General features: G+C 46.5%; 1 protein-coding gene across 1 annotated transcript in view; it reads left to right on the plus strand.

The window, feature by feature from the left end:
• The window catches only part of SRGAP3 (SLIT-ROBO Rho GTPase activating protein 3), a 255707-nt gene that overhangs the window by 140921 nt on the left and 88812 nt on the right, over positions 1-25974 (plus strand). The window contains 1 exon segment of the mRNA XM_032649515.1: positions 21551-21613. Within this exon segment, the coding sequence (XP_032505406.1) occupies positions 21551-21613 (63 nt within the window).

Consider the following 25974-nt stretch of genomic DNA (forward strand, 5'->3'; position numbering starts at 1 on the left):
ATTTTACATTTGGTAGTGTATATATGTCCATGCCATTCTCTCACTTCGTCCCCGCTTACCCTTCGCCCTCCCCATGTCCTCAAGTCCATTCTCTATGTCTGCATTTTTATTCCTGTCCTGCCCCTAGGTTCTTCAGAACCTTTTTTTTTTAGATTCCACATATATGTGTTATCATATAGTATTTGTTTTTCCCTTTCTGACTTACTGCACTCTGTATGACAGTCTCTAGGTCCATTGACCTCATTACAAATAACTCAATTTTGTTTCTTTTTATGGCTGAGTAATATTCCATTGTATATATGTGCCACATCTTCTTTATCCATTCATCTGTTGATGGACATTTAGGTTGCTTCCATGTCCTTCCTATTGTAAATAGTGCTGCAATGAACACTGTGGTACCTGACTCTTTTTGAATTATGGTTTTCTCAGGGTATATGCCCAGTAGTGGGATTGCTGAGTCATATGGTACTTCTATTTTTAGTTTTTTTAAGGAACCTCCATACTGTTCTCCATAGTGGCTGTATCAATTTACTTTCCCACCAACAGCTCAACAGGTTCCCTTTTCTCCACTCTCCAGCATTTATTGTTTGTAGATTTTTTGATGATGGCCATTCTGACCAGTGTGAGGTGATACCTCATTGTAGTTTTGTTTTGCATTTCTCTAATGATTAGTGATGTTGAGCATCCTTTCACGTGTTTGTTGGCAATCTGTATATCTTCTTCGGAGAAATGTCTATTTAGGTCTTCTGCCCATTTTTGGATTGGGTTGTTTGTTTTTTTGATATTGAGCTGCATGAGCTACTTGTATATTTTGGTGATAAATCCTTTGTCAGTTGCTTCATTTGCAAATATTTTCTCCCATTCTGAGGGTTGTCTTTTCGTCTTGTTTATGGTTTCCTTTGCTGTGCAAAAGCTTTGAAGTTTCATTAGGTCCCATTTGTTTATTTTTGTTTTTATTTCCATTTCTCTAGGAGGTGGGTCAAAAAGGATCTTGCTGTGATTTATGTCATGGAGTGTTCGACCTATGTCTTCCTCTAAGAGTTTTATAGTGTCTGGCCTTACATTTAGGTCTTTAATCCATTTTGAATTTATTTTTGTGTATGGTGTTACCGAGTGTTCTAATTTCATTCTTTTACATGTAGCTGTCCAGTTTTCCCAGCACCACTTATTGAAGAGGTTGTCTTTTCTCCATTGTATACTCTTGCCTCCTTTATCAAAGATAAGGTGACCATATGTGCATGGGTTTACCTCTGGGCTTTCTATCCTGTTCCATTGATCTATATTCCTGTTTTTGTGCCAGTACCATACTGTCTTGATTACTGTAGCTTTGTAGTATACTCTGAAGTCCAGGAGCCTGATTCCTCCAGCTCCATTTTTCTATCTTGAGATTGCTTTGGCTCTTCGGGGTCTTTTGTGTTTCCTTATGAATTGTAAAGTTTTTTGTTCTAGTTCTGTGAAGAATGCCATTGGTAGTTTGATAGTGATTACATTGAATCTGTAGATTGCTTTGGGTAGCATAGTCATTTTCACAATGTTGATTCTTCCAATCCAAGAACATGGTATATCTCTCCATCTGTTTGTGTCATTTTTGATTCCTTTCATCAGTGTCTTATAGTTTTCTGAGTACAGGTCTTTTACCTCCTTAGGTAGGTTTATTCCTAGGTATTTTATTCTTTTTGTTGCAGTGGTCAATGGGAGTGTTTCCTTAATTTCTCTTTCAGATTTTTCATCATTAGTGTATAGGAATGCAAGAGATTTCTGTGCATTAATTTTGTATCCTGCTACTTTACCAAATTCATTGATTAGCTCTAGTAGTTTTCTGGTAGCATGTTTAGGATTCTCTATGTATAGTATCATGTCATCTGCAAACAGTGACAGTTTTACTTCTTCTTTTCCGATTTGGATTCTTTTTATTTCTTTTTCTTCTCTGATTGCTGTGACTAAAACTTCCAAAACTATGTGGAATAATTGTGGTGAGAGTTGGCAACCTTGTCTTGTTCCTGATCTTAGTGGAAATGGTTTCAGTTTTTCACCATTGAGAACAATGTTGGCTGGGCCACTGCTATTTTCTTAAGATCTGTTTCTGTAACAGGAATTTTAGGGTCAGATTTTGCTCATTTGTTTGTCTATCTAATGAGGTTAAGATCATCTACTTCCCAGGGGCAGTATGAGGGTTAAATGAAATGGTGCAAGTGAAGGAGGTGGGTATTATTGAGAAGTGTTTCAGGATATGGTCTTTGGGTCCACAAGTCTTAAATTTCTGGCTTCATAATCCTGCCTTGTGGTCTTTGGGTCCACAAGTCTTAAATTTCTGGCTGCATAATCCTGGTTCCATTGTTTATTAGCTGTGTGTCTTTGGGTTTGTTACTGAAACTCTCTGAGCCTGTTTCCTTATTTGTGAAATGGGGATAGAAATACCCACAGGGCAGTTGCTTGGGTTAAGAGGGTTATTAATCCCAAGTAAAGCGTGGAAAGCAGCGCCTGTCACTAAGTGCTCAGGAAAGCTGGCTATTATAATACGAGTGTAAGAGACTATTACTACTAAAATGATCCAGCTCATCTGTTCTTGCCAGGCACCAGTTTTAGGGAAGAGGTGACCTGGGATTGCTAGACACACAGAGGAAGAAGACAAGTTGGTTTGAAATATAGTCATCTCTCCCTGGTCTGTATGTGGATTGTCCACTTTGAGGATGACTTCTATTGCAAAATTGTAACTGCAGGCTAATTCCCCGCCCCCCCCCCGCCCCCCGCCACACAATCTGCTCTGGTCTCCTCCTGGGGCTGTGTTTATGAAGTGTAGTCTAAGTTTAATATTTGCGTAAGCAAACATAATTAGAAAGGTAAATACAGTGCAATAAAAAAAAAATTCACATAGTGCTTTGCGAAGCCATACTGAAGGGATTCAGATTGCTTGGTCCCATCAAGCAACAAGCCCCCGCCTGCTGCTGCCACTGTCACATCTATTTTTCTGGGTGGGAGGGACTCACAGAGAAAGGGTCATCTGGGCCTTTAGGAAATGAAGGATCTTTTCCTGAGCTGAGCCCTGGGACAAGTGAGATAAATCTTTTCAGCTCTCATTTAGGCTGACAGCAGCCTCACTTGTGATGGAGGTTAACAGGGTGGAAAATAATGAAAAAAGGTCTACAGCTGAGCTCCTGGCTGCCTTGTTACCAGCTCTGTGCCTGTGGAACAAAGGAAACGACCCGGCCCCTCTGGGCCAAGAGAGAGCTGGGGGACGGGGCCTGACTGGCTGATTTAGCACAGCGTGGCCCCCTTGTGTCACATCAGTTATAGATGATCTCAGCCCTGAGCCCTGCATCCTTACATAATAATAGTTCTGCAGACCTCAAACGACTGCAGGGGCTGGTCTCTGGTCAGACTGGGGAACAAGATCATCACTTAGCCCATTTTACAGATGAGAAGGTAAAGCCTGAGAATGGCCAGTTGTCATCACTTCCAGGAGGCAGCAAGGCTGGGCTTTTGGAGTCTGTCTCAGAGCCACCTGTCACTGACATTGTGACCCTGGGTAAGTCTCTCTGAGCCTCACTTTTCTCATCTGGGAAGAGGAGATGCTGACAGTGCCACACTTGGAGTGGGAGTCCTTCGCCATCTGACAAGTGACATTCTGTCACTGCCTCTGCAGGAGGTGGGAGTGGCTTCCAGGCCAGGTGTCCTTCCTGTGCCTGGGCCTGGGGCAGCTGCTCCACCTGCCAGCTCCTCAGTGGTGCAGAATGCTCTTTGACTTCATAACTCACCTTTTCCTGATTCTCCGTTTCCCCTTCTGCAATGCAGTGCGCTATGCCTGGAAGCAGCACTTCTCATTCCACAGCCATTCTAAGCTTCATCTGGGCAAATGGACTTGTGCATGCAGGTGGCCGTTGCTTTAACTGGGAGATGTGGATCCACCAGAGCAGAACCGACTGGATGAGCTCTTAGCAGCCACCGTAGTGATCAGGACTCTTACGGTTGCAAACAACAGAAACGCAGCTCAGCTGGCTTGAGGGAGGAAAGGGAGCTTATCGGCTCTTCAGAGCCAAGACTGGCTTCAGGCATGGGGGCTTCAAAGGCACCAAGGGTGTTGTTAGAACCCAATCTTTCTGCGATTCTGCACCAGTTTTCTTTGTTTTCCAGTTTTTTGTTTTGTTGTGTTTTTAAGGAGGGGTGGGAGAAGGGCTCATGCATAGTCAGTCTCTCTCTCTGTGATGACCACATGGCCCCTGCAGCCCCAGGCTTACATCCTACCTGGTTCAAGTCCAGCGGAAAGTGAGAGGTCCCTTCTCCCAGAGTTGGGTCTTACAGGCTCTGACTGGACCAGTGTGCGTCACACGAGTGCTCCTGAAGCTGGGCATACACTCAACTGCCCCTTATGCATAGCACAAAGGATGGCTGAGGGTGGTTCCCCAGGAAAAACTGGGTGCTCTTACAAGAAGGGTGAAATAAAACAATGGGTGTCCACTAGGCCTTCTGTTCCAGTCCTTTTATCATCCTCTTCATGAGCTGTCCTCTCTTTGCCAGATCTCCCCCAATAATGGGCATTCATTACCTTGCATTACATTTGGGGACAACCGAGACCAATAGAAAATTCTCCCCAATGTTGAGATGAAATCTTTCAGGGTTTCCACTCACAGGTCCTCTGGGCCACCTAGATCAATCCACATGGAAATCTATCAGGTACTCATGACCACACACCCAGGCCCTTCCCGCCTCTAGGTAAACATGCCAGGTTCCTTCAGTTGACCCCGGTGACTTGGCTTTGAGTTTTCTCTCCTCCTGGGTCAGGCTCCAGGGCTTCTCTGACCGGCATAAGTTAATATTCAGAACCACTCAGAACCCTCCAGAAAGCTCTGACCAGATAAGAGGAGAGCAGGGCTGTCTAGACACTTTATTTCTAATAATGAAACCTATGAAGGCACTTGCCTTTTTCATGATCGTCTCAGCGCATTTGACCCACTCTGAACTCTCAGCTCAAATCTCCAGGGGATTTTGTACCAAATGTTTTTTAATCTGTCCATGAATTCTGTCCTTGTGTTTTTTTATATTTGCCCTTTTAAAACTTCATTTTATTAGATTCTGGTCAAATGGGATCAGTGTCCTTTTTTTTTTTTTTTGGTGAGCAAAGGCTCCGGACGCGCAGGCTCAGCGGCCATGGCTCACGGACCCAGCTGCTCCGCAGCATGTGGGATCTTCCCAGACCGGGGCACGAACCTGCGTCCCCTGCATCGGCAGGCGGACTCGCAGCCACTGCGCCACCAGGGAAGCCCTCAGTGTCCTTTTTTAAGCGATTTTTCAAGCAGCAATACGGTAACTTTTCCAAGAGTTTCCTCATTCCTCCTCTGTGGGAGAAGCCTGTTTTATAACCTCTCCATGTCTTCCTCCTCTGTGTTACTTTCTTCTACGTGTCAGTTCTTTGGCCCCGTGTTTGATTCTTCTCTACTTTCTTAGTGGAGAAGGTGGAAAGTGGGACAGAGGGTTGAGAATGAGTTCACAGTGGAGGTGATGCTTGAATTGGGTGTTGAAGGATGAATAGGAGTCTCCCAAGTGGGGAAAGGAGGTTAGGAGTTCAGTGTTAGGACAAAGGCAAGAGCACAGGGGACAGAGTGTCATGATGAGAGTCCACAGCACCTTGGAACGGAGGCTGCAAAATGGTGGTCCACAGCTGAATTTGGTTCTCAAGTGTAATCTGCTTGGCCCTCACTATGTTAAGAAAACTTCAACCAATATTTTACTTTATTTTATTTTATTTTTGCGGTACGTGGGCCTCTCACTGTTGTGGCTTCTCCTGTTGTGGAGCACAGGCTCCGGACACACAGGCTCAGCGGCCATGGCTCATGGGCCCAGCCGCTCCGTGGCACGTGGGATCTTCCCGGACTGGGGCACGAAGCCGTATCCCCTGCATCGGCAGGTGGACTCTCAACCACTGAGCCACCAGGGAAGCCCTTTTTTTTTTTTTTTTAATATTTTAAAATTGTGGGATTTCGCATAAAAATCAGAACTTTGTATTCCTCTTAAAAAGCCAGAAGCTCTGACAGTACCAGAACAACATGGGGTCATTCTTGGCGGTACTTGTCCAGAGCTGAGTAGCCGCTGGTCCTTCAGGCTGGGCACACTCGCTCCACTGCCCCACAGCCCCTGTGGGTTGTCCGGTGAATGACACCGACCCCTTTATTTTAGCTCCTTGGCCCTTTGTGCATTTGAGTTTGTGGCCTCATCTTTAAACATGATCTAACAGAGCTTCTCAAAGTCTAGCATCAGAATCACCTGGAGGGCTTGGTAAACATGGATTGCTGGGCCCCATGCCCACAGCTTCTGATTCACCAGGTTGAAGTGAGGCCTGAGATTCTGCATTTCTAACGAGTTCCCAGGCGCTGCTGATGCTGCTGATCTGGGGATCACACATGGGGAATGACTTGCCTAGTCCAACCTTCTGCTTTTACAGGTGAGGAAATGCAGGCCCACCTCTGGTAAGCACAGACTCCGGCCCCAGATGCAGGTTCTCCACTCCAGGTCCAGTCCTGAATCCACTGCCCACCATGGTGCACCAACAGGGAGGGTGCATCTGCACCCTGCTTGCTCTCTCTTCCCGCCCCAACCATCTCTGAGCTGGGCATTGAAGCCCATTTCATCTCCAGCCTCAGCTTCCTTGACAATAGCCATCCATTATTCTCTGCTCTGCTGCCTGCGGAATTTAATTACTTGCCCCAGCCGTGGAGTGGGCTTGATTGTTGGAAGCTGCGGTATTCTGAAGGAAGCGCTAATGAGGAAAGACTCTTAGCGGAGAAAAGAGGGCATTCGGGGGGCTTGTGTTTGAAAGCAGTCATTCATTGTGTGGCAATAAGGGCTTGGTCTTCAGTGAGCTTTTTCGTTCCTGCCTTGAAGATGTCCGTCACATTTCATAAATAAATCAGGGCTTTTGTATCCAATAATTGCCTTGCTTTGTGACCAAGATCAAAAGCACCAATGGCCTTGGATTCAAAGCCAAGTTTATTTTTTATTTTTGGGTTGCAGGAGAGGGTGAGGGTTTGCATGCTGGAGGGTCCAACTCTGATGCCTGCACAGACAGAGAGAGTGAAGTGGGCAGACTGCCAGGGACGAGGAGCCTTCAGCCGTCTCCACTGTCTGCCAGGGAGACAAGTTGTGAACGCTCGCTCTGCTAGTTGAGGCTGCTGAGCTGGTCGCCATGTTCCCAACTCACTCAGCAGACATGTATTGTTGCTTTTGTGACAATAGATAAGCAGTGATCATAGATAACAAACAATTAGTGAGTGCTTACTGTTTGCCGGGCTCTGGGCTAAGCGTTCACTTCTTAAACACTTAGAGGAAGATGTTGTCATCACCCCCGTTTTACAGATGAGGAAACTGGTGCCTGTAAAGGTGAAGCTGGGGTTTGAATCCAGATTTGTCTGACCCAAGAGCCCATGCTTAGTGGTGAAGGCAGGTGCTAAAGAGGATGGAGAGATGAATCAGACACAGTGCCTTCCCTCAAGGAGCTGGCAGTGAACAATGGAAGTGAAGACAGATGTGCATCAGTGATGCAAATACAGCAGAAAGGGAAGTTGGTTCAGAGGGAGGACTTCTAATCTGGGCTGGGGGGCATCTAATCTGGGCTGGGGGGCACTTTGGAGAAGGTTTTATGTTGAGGATGCAGCATCTGAAGTGAATCTTGAAGTGAGGATTAGGATCTATGCCAGCTTGGGTTCCCAGGAAGCTGACTCTCAGACAGTGATTATGGTGCAGGGGTGTATTATCAAGTGTTCTTGGGGTCCCCACTGCAGAAGGAAGGGAGGGAGGCAGGATTCAGGGAATTTGCAGGAAAGGCCTCAAATGACTCCTTGGGGAGCTCTGAGGCTGGGGTGGCCCTTCTGAGTTGTCCTGGGTTGTGGCGAGGAAACTAGGCCTTTATACCCTCATGTTGCTCCTGGGAGGGCATGTGGCCTTGGGTAGGTGCCTCTTTGGTGAGACACTTCCAAACAGGGCTGATAGCTGGGGGTGCCTGCCGGGAGCACTCCCCATAGCTGGGGGAATAAGTCCTCCAGTGCTGAAGGGGATCTGAGTGGTGCATTGCTGTGTCCCCAGTGGATATGCAGAGATCTGGGAAAAGTAGGAGACAGGATTCTAGACCAAAGCAAAGGCACATTGGCAGAAAAATCTGGGTCCCAGATCATGAGCAGGTCGGCCAGCATTGCAGTCTACTGCAGTGGCTAGGGGTATGGACAGACTGCGTAATCCCTGTTCTGCCACTTTCCAGATGTGTGAGCTCAACCTAATTCCTAAACCGCTGACTTTCAACATTTTCAAAAGGAAGCTAATAAAAAACCTCTTTCTTAGGGTTGTTGTAAGGATTAAAAAATGATGATATAAGATGCCTACCTGGTACACAGTAAGCAATCATTAAATATTAGTTATTATTAGGAGGATTATTGGGACTTTGAGAAAGAACATAGTGAGAATTAAGTATAGAGGTGGGATGAAGGAACATTCAGGCACACAGGTTAAATAAAGGGTCAGAAATAAGAAAATATGCTCAGGAAACCACTCACTGATTAGTTCTAACTGATGGTGGTCTTTCTTTTTTTTTATAACCTTATTTCCTTTTCTTGCCTTATTATATTGATTTGGACCTCAACTGATATAGTGTAGAGGGAAATGGAAGAGAAATGGCATTCTTGTCTTTCTTTAAATTTATTTTTTATCGAAGTATAGTTGATTTACAATGTTGTGTTAATTACTGCTGTACAGCAAAGTGACTCAGTTATACATATATACATTCTTTTTCATCTTCTTTTCCATTATGGTTTATCACAGGATATTGAATACTTTCTTGACTTTTAAAAAGCATGCTTTTATCTTTTCACCATTTAACTCTTAGCGAATTAGGAATAAATAGAAACCTCCTTAGTCTAATAAAGGGTGTTAACCGAAAACCACCAGTAAATCTCATACTTCCTGCTGAAGCATTCAGCAAGATGGCTGATTACAAGATCAATATATAAAAATTAATAACATTCCTGTGCATACATTAGGGCTTCCCAGGTGGCACAATGGTTAAGAATCCACCTGCCAATGCAGGAGACATGGGTTTGAGCCCTGGTCCGGGAAGATCCCACATGCCGCGGAGCAACTAAGCCCGTGTGCCACAACTACTGAACCTGTGCTCTAGCACCTGCAAGCCACAACTACTGAGCCCACGGGCTGCAACTACTGAAGCCCGTGCGCCTAGAGCCCATGCTGCGCAACAAGAGAAGCCACTGCAATGAGAAGCCTGTGCACCGCAACGAAGAATAGCCCCCACTCGCAGCAACTAGAGAAAGCCTGTGCACAACAACGAAGACCCAGTGCAGCCAAAAATAAATAAATTAATTAATAAAAAAAAAAGAATCTAACAGAGCAGAAACTAAAGTTTAGAAAAAATGCATACATTAGAAAACAACAATGATGGAAAATTAATGCCATTAATGCTATAAATTAGCTGCATCCTAGGAATTTTGATAAGTGATGTTTTCATTGTCATTCAGATATAAATATTTCATAATTTGCATTTTGCAATTTCTTCTTTGCCCCATAATTTTTTCAGAATTATGCATATTTTATTTCCAAAGATTTTCTTTAAAGCTTTCTACTTGCTTTAAATTTTTAACTTGATTACCCCATAAAAAGAAAATAAGGCCTGTAGGCTCTATTTTTTTGGTATTTGTTGGAGCATTTGCCTTATCAGATATGAAGACTTCCTCTTAAGTGATAGTCAGTAAAACAGGTAATATTAGGCCAATGCTAAGTAAACTAACTGATGGTCCAGATCAGAGCCCAGAAACAAAGCCCCCCACAGATGGGAACACGGTATATGGCAGTGGTGCATTACAGATTAGGGGAAAGGATAGCCTGTTTAGTAAATGGATCTGATTCCACTGGTTGCTTGTCCATTTCTTATTATTTTTTAGGAACTGGTTTAAACACACACACACACACACACACACACACTTTTTCTTCCATATGGAATAAAATTAGACCTCCACCTTAGTTCCCAAAAATATATTCTAGATGGATTAAAGTGCTAAAGGTAAAAAACAAAACTTTAAAAAATTTTGGAAGAAAATGTAGAAGATTCTATTTAAAACCTTGGTGGGTAGGAAAAGGTTGCTTAAACATAAAACAAAAAAGCACACACCATAAAGGAAAATATTGATAAATTCCATTACATAAAGATTTAAAAAATCTTCTATACAACAACAACTGCAACAAATAAATAAGGGGAAAATACAGACCAGGCAAGGAAAAGATATTTGGCATGCATAAAATTAATAAAAGGTTAATAACCTGAATATAAAAATCAGCTCCCACAAATAAATTGGAAAAGGGCAAACAACCCAATAGGAACATGGGTAAAAGATATAAATAAGTCACATAAAATGAAATTTAAATGGTTAAAAATGTAAGAAAAGATGCTCATACTTACAGGTAATCAGGAGAAGGTAAAATAAAAGAAAATGAGACACAGTTTGACTCCCATTAGATTGGTCAAATAATCCCAAGTGCTGGCAAGAATGTGGAGCATCAGGGCCACTTGTGTCGTCCTAATAAACATGTAAATTGGTTCAGCCCCTTTGGAGAACACTGGGAGTGTCTTGTGACAGAGAAGGAAGAGGTACATACCCTGTATCCCAGCAGTTCCACTTCTAAGTACAACCTAAAATATTCTAGCATATCTGCACACACACAAAACCTTGTGCAAGGAGGTTTTCTGCAATAGTGTTTGTAGTAAAGAAACAAAGGGAAATCACCTCAATGGCCATCGTGGAGGGACTGGTTAAATAAGCTATGGATAGTCACATGATGGACTGTTATACAATCATTTAGATGGAGGAACTAGATCTACATAAAGCAATTGTGTATAAAAGTTGAAAACACAATGTTGGGTGAAGAAAGCAAGGTACATTATACTATTTTTATAAATTTAAAACTCAAACAGTTCATATTGTTTGTATTCTTAGATACCTGTCTGAAACAGAGCTATACAAAGGTGGACTGGCTAAGAATACACACCAGCTTCACAAGAGTTACTGAGGGCTGAGGGAAGAAGGAAGGAGACAACGCTTCAGTGCTCTCTGTAACATTTTGCTTCCTAAGAGTGATTTTGAAGCAAAAATGACAAAATTTTAATGGTTATCTAATTTGGGTGGCATAATCATGGGTGTTTGTTATTGTTCTCTCTACTCTTCTGTGTGTTTTAAATATTGGAGTGCTGAAATTAAGTGGTGGGGTGGGGAAGGTAGGTTGGAGACAGATCAAGGGGGCCTTGGGTGTCAGAGTGAGAAGCTGGGCTTTATTTTTTAGGCAAAGAAGAACCACTGAAGGTTCTTGAGTAGGGCGTGTTGTGGCCAGAGCCAAATTTAAGGACGACTGATTTCGTGCATTTGATGGCTTTGAAAAGAGAGTTGCTGGACTCAGTTGTTATACATATTGACTAATATACAAGTTAGTAGTGGAAGGTGACAGGGGCCTGGATCAGGGAGGTTGATATGGAAATAGAAAGGAATGAGTGGATAGGTGGATGGGTAGGTTCATGGGTAGATGGGTGGATGAGTGGATGGGTGGATGGGTGGGAAGGTGGTGGATAGGTGGGTGGATACATAGGTATTCACAAACAATGCAAATAAAGTAGAAGATCAGATCATAAAATGACAAGGAGGTTAGAGAGATATCTCAGGTCAGTTATTCAGTAGGAATAAGTGATCAATAATGTTTTGAATCCAACAGATAAGCCTGACAACATCAATATTCACCTTGAAGAGAATGTAGAGGGGGAGAAAACAGCTCAAAACTGAGGGGCTTCTGGTTTTTGTAGCTATTGGTTTTTCAGGAAGACGGATCTGTCACGCTCCTTAGGATACAGAGACTCTCACCGTCCGCTGAGCCTATTGATGCTTACCTGTGAGAGATTTATGTCCCCCAACTCTTGCCAAAAAAATGAAGAAAATCAGGGACATAGGAAAGATTATTCCTGAGTATGTTCTGCTTTCACGGAGACTCAGCCCAGCAGTCCACACTGTGTCCTTCTGCCTTGGCCTGGAAGCCAGGGGGTGGGGTCAGGACGTGGTCACAGAAAACAGGAGATTCTACAAAACGGAACTGGGTACTTGTCTGTTGTCTGATATTGACGGTGACCTAAAGGAGAGCCTTTTAAATATCTGCATGCTTCTTATGGTAAGGCAGAGGGATATCCATTTTATAATTATTTTGGAATGTTTGGGGAAAAAAATTCTAAAGGCACAGGGAGTCATAACTCTCCCAGCAAGAGGGTGGAAGCAACAGAGTGGAATCGTTGAGAGAATCACATTTACTAGCTCTGTGATCTTGAGCAAATTACTCACCCTCCCTGAGCCTCTGTGTCCTAATCTTTAAAGTGGGGTTACAGTGGGGTTATATCCCATAGGCTGATATTAGGCTTACGTGAGGTACTGTCAGTAAAGCAGTTGTCATTGGGCCTGGTATACGCTAAGAGATCAAAGAAATGATAGCTATTATTGTTGTTATTTTCTTTAATGATAAGTATTATTGGTAGTAATATCAATAGTACTAAGCATTACTATTAACGATAAGTATTATATGAATAATAATATTTAGTATTATTAGAAGAGATCCAGAAACTCCTAGCCTGACCGTATCAGGTCACTTGGTCATGCCATTCCAAGGTATCCTCAGACTTGTTATTTTAAGCATTTCTGAAAATGAAGGCTTTCAGCACAAACAGGGTCCCCAGAGAGATGCTGGGAGGAATTAGGGGGGGAAGAGGGTGACAGACACAACATTAGGCTTTTTGCCTTAGCCTGCTGCTGGCCTCCTGGGAGGCACTAGTGGGGCCCACTTCTGCCGAGGACATTTGATGAATGGTCGCAGGGCCTCCTGTTTCCTTGCTGCCTGATATCCCAGCCCTGGTGTTCCAGCTCCTTGTGAAAACAAGTAGATGACAACATTTGGAGTTGCAGCCACAGGAGACAGAAGTTAGTTTGGGAAGGGGAGGAAAGAAGGGAGGTGTCCAGGAGCAGGGAAAGGAAGAAGGTGGGGGGAGGGGGAAGAGTTACAAGTGTCTTGGTGGAAGGTGGGCGGAGTGTAGGCTAAGGATGATGTTAGGAGGCAAGGGGTAAGGACGTGCCAGAGTGCTGGCAGCCCAGTTACTGGCAAGTTAGGACACAGCCCGGAGAATGGCAGCCAGTTAGCTGTCCAAGTGGCTGTGTTCAGGGATAAACTGACCTTCCAGGACAGAGTTGGAGAAGCCCCATCCCTCCAAGACACGCCCCTCAAGCCTTTGCTTTGGAAATAAAAATGCAATCTCTTTGGGAGATGGCCAGTGCTTACATATATCATTTATTTAAATGGGGAACATCTGTGGGTCTCCAGTTTTGTTATTTGATGAGAAAATAAGCTGAAGCAGTGGATTAGCACTAAAAGAGACAGAGTTTTTGTTTTTACTTTGTTTGTATATTTGTTTCCACTTGGTTTGTGTATTTGTTTCCCATTATTTCCTTCGAACCTCAGAACTAGGAAAACCATGGAATGTTCCCAAAGGGGGAAAGCTGGACATGAGAACATCAAGCAAAGAGAAAAGGGAGACAGGTGTTGCTGACTCAACGCCTGATGCGATGAAAGAGGGGACGGTTGGAGTTGAGGAGGGTTCCACCTTACTCACTGCCTTAAAGTTTTCTAAGGGTTGTTTCGAACGGTCTCCTCTGGAGAAGTGAGAGGGAGTCTTGTCATTGAAACCCAGAATTTTAATGTTTTCTAGATGTGCAGAATGACCAGCTCCACATTTGAGTTAGCCTGAGGGAGACAGATACATACCTTTTGCAAAGAGAACTTTTCAAATACAGCTCATGAAGTCCTAGGATTTGTAGTGACAGTTCTGAGGGTTTCCCCTTAATAGCGAGATCAGCCCTGCGTTGAAAAGCAAATTCAGCCATCCACAGCAGGACTTTTGGTGAAGACATTGATTTCGCTCAGGAACACTGTGTCAAAAAATTTTTGTCATCTGGTGCCATCTTGACATGAATGTACAGGATTTGGTTTTGTCTTGTGTTTTGCGGAAAAGCGAGAGTCAAAGGTGGCCCCCTTTTACCCTCTCCATTCGCTGGCTCTGCGTATTGGTTAGCTCACACACAGGTAGTATGGAGTTGCTTTTGTGTGCAAGTCTTCGTGAACAGCACTCTGCGAAGCCAGAGTCCCAGCCTTTAAGGGGCTTATGCTCTCTCTAGTCAGTTGAAAATTGGTCCTTTTGCAGAAACTGTTTGAAAGCTGGTGCTTGGTAGAGGGTTTTCAGAAGGCTGTCACACCCTGTGGTTATTTTGGTGTCTTCATGCTAAAATAAGCAGAGTGCGTCAGTATTGTTTCACATGAGCAAAGGTGGAAGTTCACGGGATTCTGTAAGCTGGAAAAGTCCAGAGGTGAGTCTTAGCATCACTAGGTCAGGACAGAAATGCTGTTGTCGAGGCCCTAACTCTCCTTGTGGTGGGTAGCTCGAGACCCCTGATGTCCTTGCTTGGTGACCCCAGAGGAGAGATGATCTGAGAGTATGGTTCTTAGAAAGCTGCAGGGAAAATTCTTGTTGGCTCAGCCTGGAATACATTTCCATCTCTGACCCAGTCACTAGACACAGGGCACCAGAGCGCTCTGGTCAGGCTGGGTCCTGTGCTGGTTGGACCATCTGGTGTGATCAGACAAGCAGGGGTGAGTGCCACCTGTATCTCATCTTTTGTTATCAGAACAAGGAAGAAGGGAGAAGCCAGAGATGGCCATCATGGCCGATTTAGTCCTAGCAGGGCAGGTGGGCCAAGAAGGACCAGGCCAAGGAGAACTCTACTGCCTGAAAGTGAGGGTAAGGCCCAAGGATGCAGATTTTTGCACAAGTGGTGAGAAAGCACATCGGATGGGCTGGTGGCATCCAGAGGGTATGCCGTTCTTTGCAGCCTGGACTTGTGGCCTGGACTCATCTCTGTGACAGCATTGCAGTGGCTTCTCTTCACCTGTGTGCCTGTATCTCGTCTTGGCCCTGGGGAAACAGGCCACAGAAGGTCCTTATGAGTGCCAGCTTTGGGGTTAGAGCAACCAAAAGTTGAACCCTGGCTCTGCCACTTCCTAGCTGTACAGCGTGGGGCAAGTTGCTTAACCCTTATGAGCCACCAGCCCTTGTCTGCCAGGTGGGCATAATAATAGTACCTGCCTTAAAGGTTTCCATTAGATAATATATGGAGGTGACTTTGGACAGTGTTTACCTATGGAATGTGCTCCAGAAATGCTGGCAGCAGCTGATGGAGCAGGGACCAGGTCTCACTCAGCTTTGTGTCATTAGTGCCTCGTGGAGGCTCGTATGTAGTAGGCCATTCAATAAATGCTGGTGTAAATCGAATCAAAGCTAGGTGAGGAACTGGCCACAGAGCTACAGGAAGAGGTAGTGCAGACAGGAGGATGGGTTCAGGGGCGTGGGGTTCTATGCAGACAGTGGGGTCTGGGTCCACGGGAGAGTCAGGAGGTTCAGCCTCAGGAACCAGACTCTTCGGTGACTCTCAAAGGTCGGCATGTGAGAAGGGCTCTTGTAGAAAGATCCTCTCACACGTTTGGATTTGGCAGGTCTGGGATGGCTGCCTTGATGAGCACCAGGCGATACAGACGGCTGCCCCCAGTGAGACCCCACTGGTTTCTGGTCATAAACTCAAAGGGATGGGTGAAGGGAGATGCTGTGGCCAACTGGAGAGTACAACCCCATCCGAGGGGCCGCTGTGCTCCAAGTCGGGGCTCAGCCTCTCTGGATCTTCTAGTTTTTCAAGAGAAGCTGAAAATCTGGACTTGTAAGGGCAATTTCCTGATTTTTAAATGCTGGAAAGCATCAGATTTTCTGAAAACACTGAATGGCCAAATAAAACACATCTGTAGCCCAGAGAAGCTGCCACTTGGAGCCCTAAGTCTAGGGCAGCGGTTCCACCCAGGACGATTTTGTCCCCTAGGGAACATTTGGCAATGTTTGGAGATCATTTTTGTTGTCACAGCTTGCGGTGGGGTAGGGGATGCTCCTGGCGTCTAGAGGTGATAGGCCAGGAATGCTGCTAAGTGTCTCGTAATGCCCAGGACCGCCCCCACCCCCATCCGAGTGACCTGGTCCTCAGGGGAGTTTAACTGTCCTTAGCCATGGGCAAAAAAAGAAGCAGGGCCGGGGCCACTTGCCACCCAATTTTACAGATTTTTGGGTTAGAGAGACAGGGCTTTGTCCTTCCAACCCCGAAGAACCAGGGCTGAACCCTCCTTGGCCCAGTGTAATCATATTCTACAGTCCGCACGCTTCCTGTCCTTGAAGGAAGCAACCCACCACCCCAACCTCTGTAGGCATGAAAGCCATGCGAGAAATGCAGACAGAGTGCGAATACACTGCCGCTGGGGTCCCCAAGGGCTGGGTGTGGTGTCTGCTGGGGATGATCAGGGTTTTAGCCTCCCCTTCATGATGGAATGTTTGGTTTGGGTTCAGTAGTTTCTGGAACTGTAGTGAGACTCTTTCCCTTCCCAACAAAACCCAACCATAAAAAATAAAATGCCTTTAGTCCTTTGCAGTTCTATTGGCTGAGGCCTCACTGTGGCCAGCCCTGCCCAGGCTTGGTGCTGAGGGGGAGAGAGCAGAGACTCAGGCAGGTTCCCTCTGGTGACTTACAGCGCCTCCATCCAATCCACCCTCTTCTACCCATAGCTTCATCTTCCTGAAGAAGCACAGTCTGCCGTCAGACCCTGCTGCTCAGAAACCTTCAGAGGCTCCCAGGTGCGCTCTGACTGAAGCCTGCGCTCTGCTAGCCTCCGTGATCTGGCCCAACCTGCCTTCCAAGCGTGCCTTCTGCTCTTCTGTTGCTGTGCTTCTCTCTTAGCAAACCACATTTTCCCCTATTCCCGGCCTCCGTGCCTTTGCTCAGGCTGTGCCTCCTGTCTAGAATGCCGTCTCTGGCCATCCGTGCAAGGTCAGGTGGCTCCGGTGGTGGTCCCTCCAGCCTCTTCATCCCTGCTTCCCACATCGCCTCCTCTTTCACTCTTTTGCAGCCTTTTCTGCCTCATGCCTTAGAATTATTTCGTTCTTGACCCTTGATCCCACCAAACTGGGGAGAGTTAATAAAAAATTCAACTTTGAATTCCCTTTTCTGGGCAACTTCCTAGCCTTGCTCCTGGCACCCAGTGGTTATTGATTCAGCCTGTACCACTGTTTCCCAAGCTCTTTGCCTGTGCCTGGTATGATACCAGTGCTGTCATGTGCGTCATCTTTTTTCATCCTTACAGGGACTTCATGACACTTGTGACATCGTCCCACTTTTACAGATAAGGAAACTAAGTCTTAGAGGAACTGTCACTTGATTCATTCATAGGTTCACTCAACAAACTTACTTAATGAACACCCACTATGCGACAGGCTCTACGGCTTGCTGGGAAGAGTGGGGAGGTGAGACATTGCAGATTGTGTACCCGGGAAGCTGACTCTGAGGCCTGAATTTAACATCTTAGCAGAATGATTAGGGAGTGTACTTGGGATCCACCCCCTAGGGAGGGCGGGGGAGGAAGCTGAGTGGAGCCAAGCTATAGTGCAGGCAGGCTTACTTAAGGTCTTAGCCAGCCCTACGGGGAGTTCTAAAGAGAGCACAACTCTTTAGAGCTGTCCATGTTGAGACAGGAGAAACCAGCCTCTATGCCCCATGTAGATCCATCTTTGGATGAGGTGTCGGTCTTTGGAGGGCTTGTCACCACATCCTCTGATGCCATCCCTGAAGCTTTCTCTTAGCTGGGGGCTGTCTGCTGCCAGCCGTCCCAGCAGCTGGGGGATATGAGCATCTACCACCAGACAGAAAGTCTCTTTGCCCTCATGGGGTTTACCTTCAAGTGGGGGAAACAAATGACAAATGAATAAACAAGTAAACAAGCAAGATCACTGCACTTCCCTTTATAAATGCAAAGAAGGACAGTAACGGGCACTCATTTTACAGGCGAGGAAGCAAAGATGCTGAGAGGTAAAATGGTTTAAAGTCCTGTCTTCAATCCCGGTCTCTGTGGCTCTGAAATTCAGCCCTCTCCACCCCATAACCAGACCTCTGCCAGTTGTATGGAGCCTTGAAAGTCAAGCTAAAGAGCTGGGTCTTGATCCCATAGGCACTGAGGCAGCCTTAGAGGGACACAGTAAAATGCATTTCTAGGAAATGACATTGGGATGGGCATGCAGAATCGGGAACCAGAGTCAGGACTTTGTTGAGGGGCGGCTTCACGAATCTGGGTCCTGCAGTGATGACATTGCTTGCTGTGGGACTGGTGATGGGAAATGCATCCATTAGGTTGCTTTGGGCTGCCAATGGCAGAAAACCCAGCTTTAAGTAGCTTAACTAGTAAATCCACAGAAGTAGAAGTTCACCGGGAGGCAGGCTGTGGGTTCGGTTCAACCAGTTTCTCTGGAGGTCATTAGCAGCTAGGTTTCTTGTTCTGCCACCCAAGGCGGCTTCCTCTCCTGGTCCTAAGAGGCCTGCTGGTAGCCACTGGGGCTCCATGCTTTTTTGCTAGCACTCAGTAGGAAAGCTGAAATTCCCCTCAACCTTCTAAGTCCTCTTCCATGCAGTTGTCATATACTCACCCCCAGACTAACAACACATACAGAATCTGCCATCTTGAGTCGGGATGGGGGTCAGTGATGTCCTGGAAAGAATTTGGCTGGAGGGATGAAAGCAGGGCCAAATTCACGTCTCTGTTAGGAAGCAGGAAGGGCAAGAATGGATAGTGGGGAGGGAACGGGTATAGCCTGCTGCAGAAAACAAAGGACTGGGCGGTTCGAAGGCAGGATGCACTGACAGGTTAGATTGAGGACGGGGGATTTTTTTAAAAGTGTCAAAAATAGCTCCAAATTTCCAGTTGCCATGTCTGGGAAGATATTATCCCATTGACTGAACTTGAGGAGATGGAGGAAAAGTCACAACTTTGTTTTGGGTAATTTGAATTTGATGTGATGAGGCGCCATCCAAACTGTACTGTTTTGCAACAGCTGAAGATATGGGTCTTTGAGGTCATGCAGGATGGAGCCCGAGAAGTGGGAGCTGAAGTCAGCAGTGCGTGGGGAGCCGGCTGGCGCTGAGCTGAGAAGGCTGGACTCTTCCGAGCAGAGCTGCTTCTAGAAATTTTTCTGACAGGGGTCCCTGCCCATGTGCATGGTGACAGAGTACAGTGATGTTCACTGTCTCATTGTTTGGAATATTAAGAGACTGGAGACAACCTGCTAGTTAATTAGTTACGATACATCTGGTGTATGGAACCCCGAGCAGCTATTAGAAAAAGAGAATGCAAGAGCTACGTGTCCTGTCAAGGAACAATCTCTCAGTTACATTGTTAGGTGGAAAAAAGCAAGAAACAAAGGCTTGTATAGAATACTTTCATTTGTGTTAAAAAAAAAACAGACACTATCCAACTGTATGCATGTATATTCATCGACTGTTTCTGGAAGGTATCAGAAGAAACTTAATAGCACTTGCCTCTGGGTGGGGTTCTGGGAGCCCAGGACACTTACTTTTCACTTTTTACCTTGCTGACTGTTAGAGTTCCTTTAGCCATGTGCATTTATTACCTATCAAAAAAGTTGGATCATAAAAACAAATACGTGAGAAACTGAATCTTGGGTGTCAGAGATGTTGGCCAGACCGAGGACCAAGAGGAGGCCATTGGAGGGTGTCAGAGAGTCCGAGGCAAATGTCAGGGGGAGGGGCCACAGGTGAGACTGAGGTACCGGCTGAGACTCAGGGAGAATGGAAGGAGATGGGGACAGCTCCTTGGGCTCATCGAGCACCTCTGTAGATGCCCAGGATGCGACCGAAGATTCTCCCGGAGCTCTGCACAGAAAGTTCTGCCGAGGCTCTGCTGTGCTTTTGGATTGGGTCTCCTTGCTTTAGTCGCCAGAGCTGGAGGGATGTCTAAACAGATCTCTGCAATTGCCTTGGAGTCCTTGCTATCTCTTAGGAGATCTAAGAGATCTCCTGTAGGGACTGCCTTCACGCGGGTGATTCTTGGCCATCCAGGGCCAGAAGCTGAGAGGAAGGCAGTGGGCCAGGTGAAGAGCCTGGGAAGGCATCATGTCTGATACTGAGCCTTCCTCAGCGACCTCAGAGTCCGGGGGCTCTGACCTGTGAAGGAGCCAGAGGAAGGCCAGTCAGCCGCTGGCCATACTTGAGGCTGAGGGAGCTGAGAGAGAGGACAGGATGACTCATCTGTCAGGGGCCAAGAGCAGGGCTCCCATTGTCAATACAGAAGTTTCATATGATGGCCTGGGCAAACAGGAAGAGCATTTCCCCTCCCCCTAATAATAATAATAACACAGTCATCCCTCAATATGGGGGGGGGTTGGCTCCAGGACCCGCCCCCGCCACGTGATACCAAAATCCAACAGTGCTCAAGTCCCTTGTATAAAATGGCATAATATTTGCATATAATTATGCAATTCTCCCATATACTTTAAGTCTTCTCTAGACTACTTATAATACCTAATACAGTGTAAATACTATGTTAATAGTTACAAATACACTGTAAATGCTATATGTAAATAGTTGGCAGTAGAGTACAAGACAAATTCAAGTTTTGCTTTTTGGAACTCTCTGGAATTTTTTTTCAAATATTTTCTATCTGCAGTTGGTTGAATCCTTGGATGCAGAACACATGGATATGGAGGGATGACTGTAATAATAATAATAATAATATGCAAAATAACAGAATCCTGGAATCTTCAGGCTGGAGGGAACCTGGAGATAATTCGTCCATTGTTTTCTGACTCATGTCCCTCAATATACTAAATATGTATGTCACTTCATGGTTTGGATTGAGGTCAGCTAAACTTGCACCCTACAGCCCCAAAGTCCATGCATGTGAGGGCATGAAAGCCTCTGAAAAGTTCTGCAGTAAGAAAACCCGCCTCATTTTGTTCAAGGAGCTTTTTAAAGATTTTTATTTTATAGATGTGATAACTTAGGTTCCAAGGCCATGTGACTAGTCGGCAGTGCAGCCAGGCAAGAACGCAGACCCCCTGCCTCAAGCGCCAGTGGGCTATTTACCTGAGCTGCTCACTGAATTGAGAGGCTAGATCATTATTTCTCATACTGGGTTCTTTGGAACCCCAGTCTCATGAGATGTTAGTGAGTTTTGAGCTAGGGACACACACTCTAGTCACATCAGCTGAAGACACCCAGCATTACAGAAAGCTGAACAGTTTGATTGGCTGTGGGGCTTCTCAGAATCTTTAATATGGTGTCTCTGTGAAGCATCAAGGTAGGGAGGGGATGTGTAGGGTTCCCCAACTTATATGGCCCAGGAATTCCTGCTTTAAGGAGCCACTCTCTGTGGATTTGTTCTGTGGATGTGAGTTGAAGTATTCAGGTCTGGGTCAATGAAGTTTATGTCGTTTTCTGTACCCCTTTCCACCCCACCCCAAGCATTGCTGCCCTTTCTGTGTTGAAGAGGAAATTGGTCAGTGCAGCCAGCTCCCTTCTGCCCTTCTGACGCTTGTTCTTCCATATTCCAGAGCAAGGAGATCGGCCTGCAGATGCATGAGGAGCTCCTGAAGGTCACCAATGAGCTCTACACGGTGAGTCTCGCTCAGGCTCCGCTGCTGTTTGGGATTGGGCCCCCTTTCTTCTGCGCCCAGCACAGGGGGGTGGCTGACCAGAGATCTGGGGTGACCCTGGGCCTTTTTGCTGTGTCTTTTGCCTGAGTGACAGTGGGTCATCACGATGGGATGTAATGACTCACAGCCCCAGCTTCTGATTCAGTACATTTGGGGAGGGGCCCCGGGCATGTTTAATTTGTAAAAGTTCACAGAGATCCAGATTACCTGCCAGCTGTGGGAATATATTACCTCCCAAACCTGAAGACGCAAAGCTGGAGTGGAGAGAGCGTGGGTCAGGTAGGACAGGCTGAAGCTGAGGCCCGCTCCTTACTGACTGTGGGACCTGAGGCGGGCATTTAGCTCATCTGGATCTCAGTATTCTCATCTGCAAAATGGAGCACTCTTCTGAGGGTCACGTGAGGGGCAGAGGGTAGGGGTTGGGGGGTGGATGAGCATGCCTCACCATCTCAGGGGAATAATTTCAGAACATCACAATTTGGCCCAGAATTGACCTTGTTCCCTGCTTAGAGGCAAGATCTAACTGGGTTTGGGATGGGTGTTAGAATCTGAGAAGGTGAGTGGATGGGGAACACAAGCACAGTGGTTATAGTGAGGGAAGTTACAGCCTGTGCTTTGAGGAGCCACGGGCTTCCGTGGGGAGGAGTGAGGAGAGGCCCAGTGACAGCCTGGGGGAGCAGGGTGGGGAGGCCTAGCAGACAGAACTGCAGGCCCACCACCCCTAAGGCAATCAGGCCAGAGAAAAACTGTTATGTTTTAAGTATGTGGAGATTCCTTATAAAGCTTCTCATTAAAAGGGGAGGATTCTGCTGCTAAAATTATATTTGAAAAGCTCTGGTATGAGGGGAAGAAGAGCAGGTTGTGAGAGGCCCCTCTCTTTGGTATTGTTATCTTTCTAAGTCCATGTTCTGTGCAACCAGCAGGTGGTAGACCTCTCAGGGGCCAAGAGCCTTTGCCCAAGAGCCTGTACTTCAGGTTGGAAGTCCTGCCTCAGACTCCAACCAGCTATGGGACTTTGGGCCAGACATTCGATCTTCTGGGCCTCAGTCTCCAAATCAGTAAAATGGGGGTGAGAGTTCCTAGAGATTAATCTATAAAAGTTGAAACACACATTTCTGTGATTCCAAGTTAAGGAGAAAAACTCGCACCCTGACAGTTTTTTAATGGATCGTTGCTTGGGGTAAAGGAAGCACTGCTGCTGGAGAAAACATATGACTTTGAGTCAGATTGGACTGTGGGGAAATCACCTTGTGGTTTACAGCACAGACTCTGGAGCTGGAGACCTGGATTCAAATACAGTTGATAAATAGAAATAATAATACCTGCTTTTTACACCCCCTTGTGAGAATTAAAGGGGATCAGATACGTAAGCATGCCCAGGACAAAGAGAACCAAGAGGCGCAGCGTATCAGAGGTTCCCATGGTCCCATCACCACTGCTGTCTCCACCTCCCTGGCGAGTGTGAAGTGGACTGTGTGTTCCCACTTTAGCACCCGGTGGAGAAGCTGTGTGGTAAAGGGGCAAGGCCGGGAACCAGATGAGATGTTTCTCCTCAGAATTCTGCAGAGGGTTTGTTCCCCTGTTGAGGACCTTTTCATGTTTCTCAGGCACTTCACCTCCACAGTGTTCCAGCAACTGGGTCCACATCCAGGACCCCAGCCACTCCCACCCAGATCTCTAAGCTTTCCTCTGGGCTCCAGCTGGGCTCCCCTCCTGGGTGCTCTCTCTTCACCCCAAATTTCTCCCCTGTTGGCTCCTTTACCCCTGTAGATCCCCTGGCCTACAGCCACCCTCTTTCCTCCTCTGCTTGTCTGAGTCATACTCAGTTTTCAAACCCAGACCAAACTCCACTACCTTGAGCAAGCCGTCACCGCTGGGCCTCAAATTCCTTTGGCAGTGTAAAAAAACCCCTTATGTTATCTTGAATGTCTCCACCCTGTCTCTTCCGTTGGCACGAACACTCCCTGGAGTCGGATCTTGGTGAGAAGCACTGCGCTTAGGGCCCAAGGCCTCAGTTTGAACCCAGCTGTTTTGTCTTGGGCAAGTCACTTCAGCTCTCAGTGAAATGTGGGCTGGCAATAGAAGCTTTCTCCAGTTTGTAGGCTGGATAGGGCAGGCGGGTCAGGGACCAGGAGGATAACGCTGGTGCCCACACACGGGTGTCCCTGCTGGCCATGGGGCAGGGTGGCTGGACAGAAGTGACACTGGCCTTAGACACGCAGGCCAGGCAGGCAGGCTGGTCCCTGCTTGCCATCTCCCAGCAGCCTGGCAATGGCCTTGGAGCTGGTGGGGAAGGAAGGGCCAGCCCCTCCCCACTCTCTCCTTTTGCCATGTGCTGCAGAAAAGTGAGAACACGGTGGTGCCAACAGCACCCCCTGCCCCCCACCAGGTCATTCGCTGCCTGCACTGAGTTTTCAGTAGTTGCCCAGAAATTCATTTAAATTCAGATATTTGGGGCTGCCTTCTGTGGACTTAGCACCACAGGAGACATAGCAGCCGGCTGTGAACATTTCAAGAGTTGGTCTTTGAAGTGTCTTGTACATCCTTGGTGTTCCCAGGGTACTTGTTGAAGGAGGGAGGGAAGGATCTATGAATAAGTGAAAGAAACTGGTTTTGCCTGCAAGGAGTTTAGAATCTGTGCAGGGAAATGAGAGTAAACTTGTGAACTGGTGATATCACCGCCTAAGAAAGACAGAGCCTAGAGTGTGCTGGATACCTGGACTCGGAGGGAGGGCACCTAGACTGTGAGCCTGGGGGAGCTGAGCCAGGTTCTCTACAGCTGTCCCAGTAGGGCAGTGCTGGCACACAGTAGGCAATCAATATATATTCACTGAGTGAAGAAATGAGGGGTAGAGTTTGTGCATGTGTGAGAGATTGACTGAGGTTTCAGAAAAGGGCTGGGGCTACTGTGATCAAAGGTGAGTTCTGGGCCTGGTGCCTTTGGATGGGTAGGAATTAACAAAGCACAGGGGGACAGAGGAAGAGAAAGGGAATTCTGAGCAGGAGAGACAACACAGGATCATGGCAGAGCAAATCGATTACAGAGGGAGGTGGGTTTGAATTCCTGCTGCACCACCTCCCAGCTTGGCCAAGTCAAATATCGTCTTTGGACCTCAAAACAAGTATAATAATAACAACCATGGCCAGAATGTATCTCACACTGTGTTAGATACTTTATACACATTATTTAATTGACACACATTTTCCAGGTAAAGAAACTGAGGCACAAAGAAGTGAAGCCTGGCTTAAGGCCTTTGTATCAGTTATCAACTGCTGCATAACAACTTCTGTCAAAACTCAGTGGCTGAAAACAACAAGCATTTTATTCACTCGAGATTCTGTGGGTTGGTGATTTGGGCTGGGTTCAACTGGGGACACTGATGTGGCTACAGTTTCCTGGCCATTGAAAAAAAGAGCCCCAAATGGGAAAACCCCAGTGAGGTTTCAAGCCTTTGTTTGTGTCACGTTTGCTAATATCTCATTCCCCAAATCAAGTCGCACAGCCAAGCCCAGAGCTGTGGGATGGAGAAGTAAACTGCTTGCAAAGTGACGATGCAAAGGGGCATCCCTGAGGCCATCGGGCAACTACTGTGGCCGTCTTTGCAAACAGTCCACCACAGCACCCAGTTGCTGAGGACGCTCTGGACCCCAATCCCACGCTTTGTTACTAGAGATTTGCTTTGAGCACTTTCTGGTTACTGTGCCTCGTCATGCAAGCCTTTAGATGCTCCCTCCTCCCCCAGTCATGACCACAGGGACTAAAGAGGAAATGATGTAGAGAAAGGACTGTCCAGTAAGCCCCATGTTTTTTCTTTCAATGTGTTTTAGAGGAGGTGGTACTGGGCATAATGATGATAGAGATGAATGCTTACTGCCACCTGTCTCCTACTTTAGGGAAAAGGCTTGTCTCTACCTGGGACCAGGAAGGACACAGAGAAGACGGCAGGGCTGGGCATTTTGTAGGTTCATTTGTTCGTTGGTTCATTCGTTCATTCACTCAACAAGGCTTCCCTCTGCCCAGTCCTCATCACCTTGAGGTGCCTTCCTTTCTAAAACATGCCAGTGCTTATACACACACACACACACACACACACACACACCCCACACACACACACCCCACACACACCCCCACACACACCCCACACACGTCACACCTCACGTATTTTTCCCTAGACTCCCATCAGCCTGACACAATATATAGCTCTTGATCATTGTGTATTGACCTGAGAGGAAAGAAGGGCAGAGGGTGAGAATGTGAGCCAGTGTGCCAGTCTTTGCTCCAGAAGAAGCAAAACCAAAACAAAACAATAACAAAGCACTCT

Source organism: Phocoena sinus, chromosome 11, assembly GCF_008692025.1.
Source record: "Phocoena sinus isolate mPhoSin1 chromosome 11, mPhoSin1.pri, whole genome shotgun sequence".
NCBI classification, from domain to species: domain Eukaryota; kingdom Metazoa; phylum Chordata; class Mammalia; order Artiodactyla; family Phocoenidae; genus Phocoena; species Phocoena sinus.